This window comes from Thunnus thynnus, chromosome 23, assembly GCF_963924715.1.
Source record: "Thunnus thynnus chromosome 23, fThuThy2.1, whole genome shotgun sequence".
In the NCBI taxonomy this organism is placed as follows: Eukaryota; Metazoa; Chordata; class Actinopteri; order Scombriformes; family Scombridae; genus Thunnus; species Thunnus thynnus.
This window is the reverse complement of record NC_089539.1, coordinates 16,165,606-16,180,483: the sequence shown is the minus strand read 5'-3', so window position 1 is coordinate 16,180,483 and position 14,878 is coordinate 16,165,606. Positions and strand designations below refer to the sequence as shown.

General features: G+C 40.7%; 1 protein-coding gene across 1 annotated transcript in view; it reads right to left on the bottom strand.

Moving 5' to 3' along the window:
* pcloa (piccolo presynaptic cytomatrix protein a) overlaps positions 1 to 14,878 on the bottom strand; it is a 58,784-nt gene that overhangs the window by 7,485 nt on the left and 36,421 nt on the right. Inside the window, exons 8-21 of the mRNA XM_067581765.1 lie at positions 14,688 to 14,735; positions 13,937 to 14,019; positions 13,589 to 13,664; positions 12,534 to 12,659; positions 9,380 to 9,488; positions 8,897 to 8,961; positions 8,271 to 8,455; positions 7,786 to 7,836; positions 7,367 to 7,497; positions 5,583 to 5,609; positions 4,326 to 4,419; positions 3,263 to 3,334; positions 2,921 to 3,167; positions 672 to 860 (exon numbers count right to left, since the gene is read on the bottom strand). Coding sequence (XP_067437866.1) covers positions 672 to 860; positions 2,921 to 3,167; positions 3,263 to 3,334; positions 4,326 to 4,419; positions 5,583 to 5,609; positions 7,367 to 7,497; positions 7,786 to 7,836; positions 8,271 to 8,455; positions 8,897 to 8,961; positions 9,380 to 9,488; positions 12,534 to 12,659; positions 13,589 to 13,664; positions 13,937 to 14,019; positions 14,688 to 14,735 — 1,503 coding nt within the window. The remainder of the gene's footprint in view (positions 1 to 671; positions 861 to 2,920; positions 3,168 to 3,262; positions 3,335 to 4,325; positions 4,420 to 5,582; positions 5,610 to 7,366; positions 7,498 to 7,785; positions 7,837 to 8,270; positions 8,456 to 8,896; positions 8,962 to 9,379; positions 9,489 to 12,533; positions 12,660 to 13,588; positions 13,665 to 13,936; positions 14,020 to 14,687; positions 14,736 to 14,878) is intronic.

Below are 14,878 nucleotides of genomic sequence, written 5' to 3'. Positions count from 1 at the left end.
TCTCAATTTCAGCATATTTAGTTTAAAAACATCATTACTGTTTCAACACTAGAGAACTTTAAAGGATGTTTATGAATGTACCTTTTTCATAAATGTTTAAAAAGTAACCTGTTTATATGCGAGACATTTTAGATGTAGTTTTTTTAAGAAATGCATGTTTATGTTTAAATGTTTTTAAATTGATCAGGCAGTGTGATAGAGTATGAATGACGTGACAAGCGTGAATGTGGTGCAGAACAGGATCCATGCCGACACATTTTTTTCTCCTGTGCCACTCAACACAATGTCACTGAAGGATTGAAAAAGCTCACTAATACCAGTTCAGTGAACTAATGGAGGGAGTCATGACGCAGCAGATGTGGCAGTGGTATAGTATTTACTTTCAGTGAATCATATCCCAGTTGCAAAACATTCCTGGTATTAGTGAACTGTGTTGATGGCTGTAAAGGAAGTGTGTCTCGCTGCATGGATCTCTGGGTGATGTGGCTGAGTGCAACTTTCTCTCTGTCTTCCTGTCTCTTTTATTAGCTTGTAAGACTCCCCTCTCTCTTTCTGCAGGTGTGCGTTAGTAGTATCGCATCCTCTCTTTCTTTCATTCTCTCTTTCTCTCTCCTTGCTCCATCTGTGCTTCAGTCACACGACAGAGAGGAGACTCTTGGGCAAACTCTCACCTCCGATGCTTTGTGGCCTCTCTTCTGACACAGCTTTCCTGAGGGTCAGGTGTCTGCCGTCTGCTCTGCTCCCTTTGGCCGACACAACCGATGGCAGGGCAGGCAGCCAATCAGACTGGGCTCTCTGAATGGTGAGCACACCTACTACGCTGTGTCTCTGGTGCCTCAGTGAGAGGCGGCCTCTTTGGCCTAGATGTGTTTTGTTTTTCGCAGGCGCAGGTCAGATGTCGAGGGGGAGGGGGGGGAGTCAACGCCAGGAAACAAAGGTCATGGGTCGAAGTTCAAGATGGAAGGAGGGAGGAGCAAGATGGAGATTCAGAGAGCGGTATATCTTCACCATGGCAACCAGCTTGACTGTCAATCACATGCAGCCACAGTGTGCAGTGCACATTCGCCCCTCCCGCATGTCACTAAGGGGCGGGGTGTGCAGCATCTACTGAGGTGCATTGTGGGTCCGGGAGTTGTTCAAACAAAAAAAGGGGGGGGGGGGGTGGTAGCGGACTGCATGCACAGCCATCTCGGAGGAGCTTCAGAAAAGCTGGTCTTTGTTTGTTAACGAAATAGAAATAAAAAAGAACTCCAAAATAATATCAAAAGAGGTTAATGATATCTTGGGGAGGGGGTGGGAGTGCAACTTTCTTCTGTTTTACTGCTTGGATTAATCCATCCAAAATGTTTTTTTTTTGTTATTTTTCTTGGTGAACTCTGCTCAAAGTTATAATGCTAGTCTTGTTATTTGAGAGAACTAGCAACGTCATAGTGCTCTGACTTTAATTGAAAGATTTTGCTGATTTGTTCCGTCAAATCTGTTGTTCCTTTTTTATATTTACTTTTTTTTTTTCTTTTTCATACTTCCACACATCCTAAGTAAAGTAAATGTATTTAAATTACTATTAAAAACAGAAAAACATAAAACTTGATGAAAATACATGAAAATAATGATTTCTGTTATTCATAATTTACTTACTTATAATTTAATATTATGGTAGTATTAGAAAATAATTTTAATGGTTAAATGTTTTTTAAGTCACTAGAACTGGCCTTTAAGTATTATGCATTATGCCTCTTTGGGTCTATAGAAAAATGGACAAACTTAGGAAGGTCAATGACTGTGCTACAGTACAGGTGAGGTGCTGACTCTACACACTTGTGAGTACATACAGAAGAGAAGCGGTGAGGATTGACACACTGTGATTACAGGGGGGGGAGAGGACCAGAGGGTGTAAAGGGTGAGGGAAACCAAGAATAGAAAAAGGAAACTAAAGGAACAAAAAGAAAAAAAAAAAAAAAACTCAACAGAAGGTTGAACAGATGAGTGCGAGGAGGCCATGCTGCGTAGGCTTTATTTGCGTCTTGGTTTACTTGGTTGGAGGCGTCGCGGCGGCTGCTGCTGTGACTGCTGTGGGGCATCGCCCGTTGCTATGACAGCGCCTCCGCCGCTTCCAGTGCTGCTGTCCTGATGGTGTTGCCGTGCTGCGCTTTTGCTGGTGCGTGAAGCGCCGTGCGAGCGAGAGTGTTGGCTGTGTCCGTGGCTGTGGCTTTGGCTGTGGCCCTCGGACGGGGAAGGCTTCGATGTGCCAGGGCTACTGTGAGATTTCTCGATAGTGGGCACCTGCGTGTCTAAAACAACCAGATTCACCAAATTAACAAAAAACTATCTTTTACTTTAGTGAACTTAGCGGCTCTTACCGCAGTGTAAACTTTTGTGAGTAGTTGGTTAGTGAGTTAGTCCATCTTGTCGGCAGCATGGTAACTGCCTTATTACATCTATGATATCGTAGCAAACTCAATAAATTTGACGGATGTTTTTCCCTGAATTAGGGGAGCATTCAAAGCCTTCCACGGCCATATTGCCCTCTGTGTTAGAAGAAAGATAGAGGGAAGCTAAGGCTAGGCCTCTGAGCTGGGTGACATCATGGCAACCAAGAAAACAGACCATGAGAATGCAAAAAGCATGAAGCTGAAGCTACAGTGGGTGTGTAAAAATGAGCAGAGGGAGAAACTGATAAGAAAGGACTGCAGAGAGAGAAACAGGTGGACAAAGGTCAACACCAAGATAGAGCGAAAAAAAACAGAAGAGAGAAGCAGTGACAGGAAGAGAGCAAAAAGGAGGAGACATCAGAAAGAAAGAAAACAGAACAGAGGAGAGGAAAACAGAAAAAGCAGAAAAGCAGTAGCGTACGGAGGGTTTGTTAGGGGATGAAGATGATAAAATCAAGCAGGTGAGGGGAATTCATCGTGCATCCTACCCTTTCCCGGATCTGGAAAGATCCCGTGGCTTCGGCTTTTGATTACAGATGATTTGGGGGAATCCTGGTTATCATGAGAGGAGCCAGTGGTTTTAGGGGAGGAGTGCTGTGAGGAGGGTTTAGAGGAACCGTGTCGGCTCTGGCCTGAGTGGGCACGCCGATGGTGTTCTCCCTCACTCTGCTCCTTCAGGGGGAGCCACCGTGGGACATTGTCCAGTTGAGCAGTGTTAGACAGGTCAATAAGAACCTAGGAAGAAACACAATCAGTTTAATGAATGTGTATATGCATAAAATGCATCGATACACCCTTGAGGTAAAACTGATACTGTCAAAAAGGGTTACCTCTCCTAGGAAATCATTTGAGGAGCACTTGTCATAGTCCCACACGCTCACCTCCAGGGTCTTCTTCCTCAACTGAAACATACACACACACACACATAGTTAAAGAGTTCATATATCTCGTAGTTCTTTATCTTTGCGAAGTTCACAGCAAAATGGCAAAATAAACCTTAGGGGGAAAAATTATGATCTTGGCTTCAAGTTAGAGGAGACATTTAGATAGATTGTAAAGAAAACTCAGAAAAAACAGAAAAGACAACAGTCCATAAATTTGCTGTGACTGATATGAGCCCAAAGAATATAAAATGGGATCTAAAATGATACAATGAAATCCCAGTGCAACATCCATCTGTTCTACTAAAAATAATGGCCTCAATGCTAGTCAGCATGCCAGCAGAGAAAAGGCAATATGTTGTGGTGTGTATTAATTCTTTTTAACATGAACATGCAAAATTGCCACATTTGGGGGTTCTCTTGTTCATGCCTCCATATATTGACTATTTGCTGTGATGTTATAGAAAGTATATTCAGTATTGACATTATTCTGTCAGGTTATTAAAATGAAATCTTTAAATTACACTGTGGAACTTGTTAGATATGACCCCGCTAAATGAAAAGTTACAAGATCACCAAGTTACAGGAACATGAATGTCTATGCAGAGATATTTTACTGGATGAGTAAAAAGTATGACTTGCTGGTGGCGCTAGATGAAAAGTCAGGGGATCACCAAAGTCATTAGGACTCATCTTTTGGGTAACAAGATATCTGTACCCAATTTAATGGCAATCCATCCAATAGTTGTTGAGATATTTTACTAAAAAACAAAAACGTCATCCTCATGGTGGCACTAGAGAAAAATAAAGGGGATCACCAAAGTCCGTATGATTCAAACTCTGGAAACCATGAATGTTGCTACAAAATTTCACAACAGTCCATCTCATTGTTGTTGAGATATTTCAGTGAAGTGGTGAATCGGCAAACTGATCGACCAACAAACTGATACTGCCATAACTAGAGCCACTGGCTGAGTATACCAACCACAGTGTGTCTGACCACATACAGTACCTGCTCCAGGTGGATATTCTTATAGATGACAGTCTGGTTCCACTCAGGGTTGAGACTCTTGCCTGCATGTTTGGACCTCCTCTTGTTTTCAGCACTGGGGGAACACATTACAACAAGATACATTGGGTCACCGACAGCACATGTAAAAGCCCTGACAGTTCAGTGGACCACCACAATGCAGTGAGCACAATATATTGGAGCAGGCCACAATGTGACAGTAGAGGGGAGAGAATGAATGTAATGCACATTGTTTGGAAGCTAGCACAATGTGACGATATTGATGTATGGGCCTACGTGCATGGACGGCAGGGTACAATGTCAGGGTGCGCTGCAAAAAAGTCCATTTTGATGTCCATCATTTAGTCTGATAAAATTCAATGTCCCAAAATAGGTGAAAAGTTATGCCAGTGAGCAGAGAGTTTGACTTATTTGTGCCAATATCTTGACCGCAACACAATCAGATAAACTATTCTGCCAATGACTGAATCAAAAAAAATTAATTTAAATTAATTAAAAATGAATTAATTTGAATTGTCAATTTACAAAAGATATGATGAAATAATCTGACTCTACTGACTGATTGGTTTTCACCTGTTTTGAGGAAAAGAATATTTTACATCACAGCAGACTCACTAGACTAGAATGAATGACTTTAAGATGGATGTTTTTTGCAGTGTGTAGGGTTTAAGTCAGTGTGTAGGAGTTAGTTTGCTAAAGACAAGGACGATCTATATTAGAAAATAATGAAATGAATAAGGAACTGCAGAGCAAAATAATGGAAGTGTGTATAGAATGTGGCGGGGTATCGAGGGTACAGTACGATGTCGGGGCACGATGTAATACATTACTGAGGGATTTTAATCACAAAACAGGGACAAACTAAAGGGTGTCAGGTGCGATGTTAGGGTTCAAATTACAATGGTTAGGAACAAAAAAAAAGGGCAATCTACTAGAAAAACACAACAGGTAGCTGGGAAAATGTTTATTGTCAGCACAGGGGACTGTATTTATGTATCTGTTATGTTTAAGAGATAGGCAGATGTTAATATTTAGTGATTCTATTCTAAGCCTAAATGTGAGGGGAACATCACCAGGAGAAGAGTGTTAGTGGGACTGAACTAGTTGTATCAAAAAGGTTCCCATCAGTTAGAAAACAAACTGGACTTTTAGTTACTTCGACCAAACTGACAACCAAATTTCAACCAAAACAGAACCAAAGGACCAAAGTGTCATAATCAGAGTGGGCAAGTCACATACCTGGCGTTCTGGACAACCATGACCTGACTGAGGGGGTCCAGCATGCATTAAATATAGAGAACAACATACAGAAACAATAGTCAGAGGGAGGGTGGGGGGGTCAAAGAGTGTGTGTGGACTGTGAGTGCGTATGTGGGAAGGGGAGATTACTGTACAGTAGGTACCAATTTAGGTTGTACTGAGTGTGTATTTAAGGAAAGGGGCAGGAGTTGGGGCTTGTGGTGGTGTGCTGCAGCGGTGGATTGAATTTGTGCTTAAGTGTGTCATGAACTGAATGTGTGTAGAGAGAGCTTTCAGGTGAAAGCATCCTTTGGCAACCGTAGTGGAGATCTGCCACTCATGGGAAAGAGTGAAGAGCTGATTGCATGTATAAAACTTTGTCACCTGAATGTCATTTTTTAGTAAGACTGGAAACTCATCCTTTAGTCGCTGATAAACTGAATCTATTTTGTTTTTATGTAGGATGTTAAATAGCAAATCATCATTACTTTACTGCTAGTAGATAGTTGTATTTTTGAAATGTGAAACTCACAAGAGTTGTAACTTCCCTCGGCTGACTCCTGAGGTACAGATTCCCGCAGAAGCAGCAAAGTTGTACTTTCTACTTTTACATATTTACATGTAAATATAAAATACTTGCACCATATTCAAACAATCTTTTTTCCTCTCTTTCCTGGTTGCTGTGCACTAATCCAGTATATGCAACCACTTGTTTCACTGCAGGACCTCCATGTGGTTGCAAGGAGATCATTGATGCAACTGAAAAGCCTCTGTATGGATTGCAGTTAGTGCTCTGTTAGCTGTGAAAGAGCCCATGTATACGCACATGTGGCATATACACGAATATGTGCACACATGCGCTTAAGTGTGCATGTTTCCGTAACCACTGTGGCTGAAGGGCTTGTGGGTGCCACTCTCATACTTCCTTTAGCATAACCCTAACCCTGTCTACAGTGGTGTTTGCATCTGCACATGTGTCAAACTGTCTGTGAGAGTGACATCTGCAAGCCAACAGCCATATGTTATTGCTTTTATCTGAAATGATCCCAGGAAAAAAAAAAAATCACTCTCTCGAGGGACCTCATCCAGCAGAGGAGGTGGGAAAGTCAATTACATTACAGTGTAGTCACAGTGAGAATGAAGCCCTGTACTTATGAGGGAGTGTGGATCATATTGCAAGTAAATATGAGAGCTATTGATTTTGACTGCACGCACAACTACCGTAGAACACCCATCAACGGGGGCAACATCAACACAAGTACGCTATCAACTTCGTATCATTTACATAACATTTGTGTCATTCAGCAGTGATAAGGGGCTGATGAGTCCCGTAATAGGGTGTTCATATCACATGAAGTCACTGGAGCTACATTATAAAACATAACATTTGATAGACCTGATGTGCAGTGTGTAGGTGCTATGGAACTGATACCAAAGAAAGGGCATGTGCTGCACATTGAAAGATGTCATGGTAAGCCAAAATCAATTGTAAATCGATTTTAAAATGAATGGAAATTAGGTTTGTGCTTAACAAAGCGGCTGCCTTTATAGTCTGGATGTCAATGGGAATATCTAAGCAGGTGTATCACTCAAATTCTCTCTCCAAAACGGGCTGAAAGAGACAGTACATGATGAAAACAGTCTTAAACACTTCTATCTTACAGTATTAAATCAACAAAACTGATGTTACATTTGACTAATTTTATATCATTTCTCCTACACTGACCTTTTTCCTGTCCTGAACTACTCGGGGTGTGCTTGCAGTTTCCACACCCTTGACTCACCCTCTCCCTGGTAGGAGATAGACTTTAACAAATGGGTCAGAGTAGCCATTGTTGTCCCGCGGGGCAAGGTTTCTGGCCTGCAGGACATGAACGATCAAGTTGCCCAGCTGCTTGTCGTAGTGGATTTGAAGCTGCAAAAAAAAAATGCACATTGAATAACAGTGGATTCATTTAATACAATACATTTGGGGAGAGTAATAATAAAAGAAAACTGATTGTTGTGTGAAAATTTACAGTTTTAGGAACATAAATTAGATGATTCACTTTGTATTTTCTTGCTTTTCAGTTGATTTCATGTTTTCAAAATGCAAAAAGATACAGTAATACTAGTGATGACATTTTATACCCATGCAGCTAAAATAACCACATTTATACTAAAAGACTGCAGTTCATTGAGTTCACTCCTTCATTTAACAGACCTGTATCTCTCCAGAGACGGGGTGGGACAGGGTCTTCGTTCCCTCGGCAGTCTGTAAGAGATGAAAGCAACATGCTTAGTAACCGCTAGCAAAAATCTGTAGGCGGAGAATTTGTGTTCACTGGTGGGTGTTAATACTGTACACAACGTACTGTACTGTACTATACAATGGTGTTCTTTATGCAGCATTTAAGGCTAAACTTTAACTCTCAAAATTGATGCATCTTTATTGTCTTACTGGCATTGTCAAAAATGTTATGTTGATAGTAAAAGAAACACTAACTGGTGTGTTTTGATAAACTTGGTATGCACTACCATAAATGAATATGATCCACAAAAAAAAATTCTGTTCAAGTTATGTAAATAGAGTGTGGTCTCCATTAGTCTTCTGGAGATATAGGAATAACCAGAGAGCACCTGTTCCTGTTCAGCAATCCATAATGGCATTAATAATCAGGGATTCACTGTAACTCGCCCTGTACTCGCCTTGCTGCTGTGGCGTTTCTTTCCAACGGACGGTGATCCAGGTTGACCGGGGCTGGAAGTCGCTGAGGTGGTGGCTGGCAGGGTGGAGGAAGAGGTGGAGGAGGGAGCCTGCTGTTGTGACACCTTCTGCAGTTCAGCTGCCAGCTGCTTGGGGTCAACACCTGGAGACCTGGGAGGTCTGTCACCTAGAGGGGTCACACAAGAGCATTGTTAAGCAAAGGCACCCACACACGATTCATACAGGAAGAGAAACCATTAACAGCTTCACAGCTGCACACACTGACACATAAGAGCATTCCAGTGCAACGATTCAAACCAACAACCTTCAGGTCACCAGTTTTCTTCTTTAACTTCTGGGCTACATTCCAGGCAACAGAAATCATGAACAGAAAATTTCTAGTTGGATATTCAGTCTCTTTGGTGAGGTAGCTCTTTTGAGAATATGCTAATGTTCCAGAAGTAATGCAGACACAGAGAAGACACAGGCCTTAAGTAATGGCTGAACAAGAGAAAAGATAGAACTGTGGATGAAGGCATTATGAAAATTGCAAGAGACAAAAGTTAATTGGAGAAATGCTAAAGAGGAGGGATGGTGGTAGAGAAGAAGAAGAAATACTGTTGCTCACCTTTGCTGTGCTCCTGGAAATCCAGGTGCTGGGAACCTTCAGACTCAGCCAGCATGTTAAGATCACTAAAAACAGGAAAAAAGAAAGAAGCAGCTACTAAAAAAATAGAAAAATATAGATGAAGATAGAATAGAACTGATTACTTACAGTATAAACCCAATCAGACCTTGGGTACATAAGTGTGGAACTGGAAAGCTAGCAATCATGACTTCATTTTGAGTGAAACGGGAAATCAGGTTCTATTTTTAAGGTGGGTGTTTCATAGAATTCAATGTATGATTTAGGGGAAAATTTAGCTATTGGAAGTCATGACAATTACTGAAAAAAAACGAGTGAAGGGTGACTGGTGGCACTATAGAGACAGAGAGGCAGGAGATATGAAAAGAGCAATGACTGGACTGAAAAATGAAGTGAGGTATGAGTAAGGAATATAAAAAAAGAGCGTAGGAGAGAGAGATTGAAAGTGACAAAGGTTATACTCACAGTCTGACACACACTTCTGCCTCACTACACGAATGTCCGACAAGCCCTTGTACCTCCTCGTAGGTTTTCCCTGTCAGAAGAACACCGTTCCACTCCAAGACGTGCATTCCTATAAAAAAACCACACAGATACACCCAGGAAAACAGTCAAAAATACAGTGGAGAATGTCTGTTGATCCATAAATTTAGTAGAAACATTTTTATGCCAAACCAAAACAAAATCAAAGCCTTGAAGTGCAAAGTTCTTTAAATGATTAAAAGGATCAATTAATTCTAAAAAAAAATATTTCAAACCTGACCAGGTCAGGGTCTAAAATCCATACTTTGATTGAATTCACAGTGAGCAATCTTTGGAGAGAAAACAAGCTTTGATTCTTGTACTCAAACAAAATGTGCATCCGACTGCAAGCCAAAAATGAAGAGATAAATGCTGGTGAAAAGCCCAAACAGCAGCTGTGTGACAAAGCTGCACAAGGAGCACTCAGACACAAGAGGGGTAAAAATTAACTTGAAAATGGCCTCATGTTATTTCAGCTATAAAATTATAATTTGCAAGACAACATTTCAAACATGACACATTATGGCCGGGAAATAATAAAAAAATCCAATCGGCTTCTATTTCCTACAGCATGATAAATATCTCACAGAAGGAACTGACCATTTATTTATATTCAATTCAGCAGTGAAAGCTCATAAGAATCCACACAGCACAGCAAACCCACTGCATCCTCCAAAGCAAACCCTGCACACTGGCAGGACTTACACAGCTTGAAACAGCTCATCAGGAGGGTCTTCTGTTTGCGGCGATACTCTCGAGCTGCATGTATGAGTGAAAGGGAAGCTACTGTAGTTTCACCCTGATATTATTCAGTAAATTGGTCACAGTGTATGGCTTGTGAAACTTGAGTTTCAGTGATCAGACAAACAAGCGTGCACTCGTATACGCGCTCCATGTCTGTCCCTCTGTGACACTAAGCTTCTATGCCTGTTGAATCTGACAGCATTTCTCCGATTCACACCACGGAGAGTGAGACGCCGTGTTCCCACTGGCAGAACCAACGTACTTTGCAGCCATTCTGCTGAGTGTTGATGACAGGGTTATGGGTGTTATCATGGTTGAGTTGTCCTCACAGCTAACAACACCACAGATGCATTTTGACTCTTGAACAGAAGCAATCATCAACAACTTCAACCTATACCACAGACTTCTTTCTGAGCTTGGAATAATAGGGAGACTAGAACAGAAGGGCTGGAAAAAGATGGGTGAGAACACAGTATGATGAGTATGATTAAGGTAATAAGGAGTAGAGGAGCTCAGCTGAAAGGGGAATTTACCTATTTTACACATCAAAAGCTTCTGGATATGTGAAAAAAAAAGCTGTATAAAGCCTTTTTTGGTTCCAGAGGGAGCTGTGTGAAATCTCATCATTGCCTCAAGTGATGACACTTGAGTCAGAGTCAGCTGGGGCTGAAGACTACAAGTTTGAAAACCAATGTTCTTTGAGAAATTTACATTGTGGTACAAAGTCAAGAGGTTGTGATATGTAGCCCCACAAGAAGCTCTGTAAACAAAACTGCATTCTTGCGCATGCACAGTGGCATCTGCCTTGCACAGAACTACTCTCCGGAGACTGAAAACATGATTGCTGTTATCTGTCTTGGGAGCTGTTACCATAATCTCTGTGGCGAAGAAACGTCTCACCCCAATGTAAAGTTGATGGGCCGAGTGAGAAAAAACACTATTGTTCAGATTCAGTGGGCCGCACAACTAGAAGCTAGAAAACTTTTTTGGCTAATGCTCCAGGCAAGCAATTTTCATTCAAGTGAATAGGCACCATCTTTGAGTCCAGTATCTAGTTCCTATAATACATTCATGATGCTGACTTAGCTAAAAGCACTGCTATGCCTGCCTCACAGAGCTGCTAGCATGGCTGTATCACTCTTATTTTTACATTTATATTCCCATGCTGTAAAAAGGCATTTTTCATTCATTATTTCATTATTTCGTCATCAGGTTACATTGGAGAACTCCCACTAAAACTCAAGAGCAGATCTTCAAGCCCCATTCTCCCACTGTTTTTCCCTACATTGGAATATTCCAAATTTGTATTCTGTAAGCAGTTTTCACTGTAACCCTTTTAGAATGTCCTGATAAAGAAATGGAGAGAGAAACACAGACAAGAAACAGCAAAAGGATTAAAAAAGGAAACGGAGGGAGACACAAACAAGAACAGAAAGTGCAAAAAGAATAACCCACACACACACACACACACACATCCACAGAGCGCAGACAGATGGATTGCACACTATACAGGTCCAAACTGGGCTATATTTCTCTCTCCCTATCTTGCCATCCATAGATCAACAGTGTGGCAGCTTCAAAAAGGCCGAGGCCACAGCTTTACCAGTTTTCCGACACCCTCAATGTGGCTCAACACAGAGATTAAAGGGGACTATGAGTAGACAGATGGACTGGCAGGGTGAGAGGGTTAACTGTTCCCAGACTCCCCCATGTGGAATCAATAACACCTCATGAAATGGTGTTCCTGTTAATATACCACATAGCAGTTTATCCTGAGGTGGTGTCAGTGAGAGGTGTGTAAGGGTGAAATCACAGGTCATATACTGTATTTGTGGGTTACTGCACAATGGTTATGTGGTGCATGATGAACTAGCTAGCTGTAGCTTTTCGCATCTATATGAAACAGAAGTGATGTGACTGCCTGCATTTTGAAAGAATAATTGTCCAACTGGGAATCGTCAACATAATTGTCCTGAAGGTTTTTATGAATCCAATATTACTAAAACTCCTGCCTTTTAGACTCTCCACCTTTAAGCTTTCCCTTTTTGTTCTTATTTTTTTTATGACTAAATGTGAGTTATGGCCCCGAGGTGATAAAAGTAAATGCAAATCAAGACCTATTTTTCACTGTTTCTCACACTCAAACTGCATGTTCAGTTCTGACAGTCTGTCAGCTGTGAGGGACCTTGGATCCTTGGATGTACTGCTGTACTGTACGTATGTCAATCACATGTCCAAGAAGATAAACATGAAATACTAACATATAAACTTGTTCTCTTCTTTATACTTACAATTAAAGTTGATTGCAACAATTTTTACATAAAGGGAAGTTTAAATCGGTAAAAGACCTTACCTTCAAGAATCTTTCCTGTTTGTTCTGCAGCTCCACCAGGTAGGACTTTGGCAACGTAGGCTCCTATGTCTCCATTACTGCCAGGGACCTCTTTCCCTCCAACCACACGGATACCCAGACCATTTCCTGATTAGAACCAACAACAAAGTCAGATGAATGGTCCGTTTTGATGGCAAATGGCATATAAATGAATGGTTCTGTCCCTAGCATTGTCATTTTTCACCTACTTTGTGCCTGTCTCACCAAAACAGACAAAAAATAGATACCGTGGACACATATACAGACACTAATATAAATGCCAAGCAAAAAAATCACCACACATGTATCTATTATATTATGTCTCTCCACAGGTTCCATATAATGGGACTTCACCTACATAGCACCAAAACCTCCCTCCTTTAACAGTGCAAAACACTTAAATATGGTTATAGAAGCAAGAGCAAAATGACTGAGACAAAATGACTCAGTTCAACACCCAGCACTCATAAACAAAACGCTTCCTTTGTGGGCCGTTCGTTAATTGCGCAAGATAATCCTGAGTATGAGGGATACGCCATTTTGAGCATGGCAATGACTGATGAGCGTGGAGAGAAGCCAAATCAAAAGGGAAGCCAGGAAATGAAATGTCTGCCTGCTTTGAGCCTGGAGGAATGGTGTGATGGAACGTAATGGCAGGGGAAGTGACTTGTCAGTTTGTTGAGATTTGGCATGAATATCAAGTAAATAAAATGCATGAAGCGCACTAGTCATGCTCTGTAAACCTAATGAGACATTATGATCCAGATTAATGTGTACATTTTATGGTTTTTATGTTTTTTTTATCATTTTTATTCTATCTTGTGATTAAATGAGAACAATGCTTATTCTGTACACAGTGCATATTTGATGCAGTCAGTAAGCAAGGGGGTCAATAAAATCTAATGTATGCATCACAGTCAATAACACATTAGCTTGTAATACAGCTCGCGCCTCTTTGCACACATTTCATTCCTATTATTAGCATGCTGCTGTTGCTGATGTTATTGAATGAAATGTAGTAAATCATGGTACTTTACCTGAGACACTGCGGTCTTTGGGATCCCTCTGCAGTTTGACCCTGAGGTGAGGGAAGGGGTAGTACGGGCCTTTACCCTGTGGCCCATACACAATAGTGAGATGTTATGTATGTACACGGTAAATGGTAAACAGAATGAAAGAATGAATACTTTGCAACATGGACATTTGTGGCCCAAGTGCTTCTTGTTAACACCTCTTGTTAACATGTGAGCTTACCACATAGATTGACTGATATTCATATGTTTAAGTGTGGGTGCATGCATTTGTTTACTGCTTGTACTTGGTATACATGCGAGAACTCAAGTGTCTGCATGAACAATATGGGCGTGTGCTCTTTCCCACTTCACCTGTCTCTTTTCTTGTCCATTCTCTGATCGTCCATCTCTGGGTTTATCAAACCAGTCTGTCTCTTCTCGTCTCAGGTGGTAGGCTTCAGGAATAAAAAGAAGCAGAACCAATCTGAGAACGTGGACTTTTTCATCCTACTACAGAGGATGGATTTCCTCAGCTCAATCAAAGGTGATTACATGCCATTAAGCAAAAGTATATTTGTGAAAAGGCCATATTAATTTGTGATTGGTATATCAAAATAAAAGGGCCAGAGAAAGTGTCAGTTTGTTATTTCAAGCTCCTGTTGAAGGTGAAAAGGATGCCAAGCAACACAACATTTTCACTGGTATTGCAAAATAAGAAGACAAATATAATGCGGTTTAATTGAGTGTGAATAAAAACAGTATTAGTACAATATGTGTAGTAGTATCATCTAAACCTACAGTGTGATAATTTTTTATGAATGTAAATGTTGGGTATGTACATATTACTCATTATATATATGTATGTATATATATATATATATATATATATATAAATTATATAACTCCAATTTTAAATAAGGAGCAATTGCTTCCAAAACATGTATGTATGTCTTACCATATGATATTTTTGCAATGTCATATGGTATTTTGTCAATGGTATTTATGTAAGTGTCTCAAACCTCCCCAACATTTAGTCATCATTTCATGAAGATGTGCATTTGATTTGTGGTGCAGGTTAATATGTTAGCTAATAAATAACTAGATAACTGAACTAATACTCTACCATTTGTTGCATCGTCTCTGTTCAAAGCCATCAGGGAATCACTTAGGGCTGGAATCAAGGCAAATTAGTTTACATTGCAAAATGCTGGGATCCATATGAATCTATTGACAAGTAGTTATGCTGTGTTCAAGACAACTCAGGGGACCAGGGATTCTTAAATGAAACCAAGAAGATCAACAATTACATCTTAA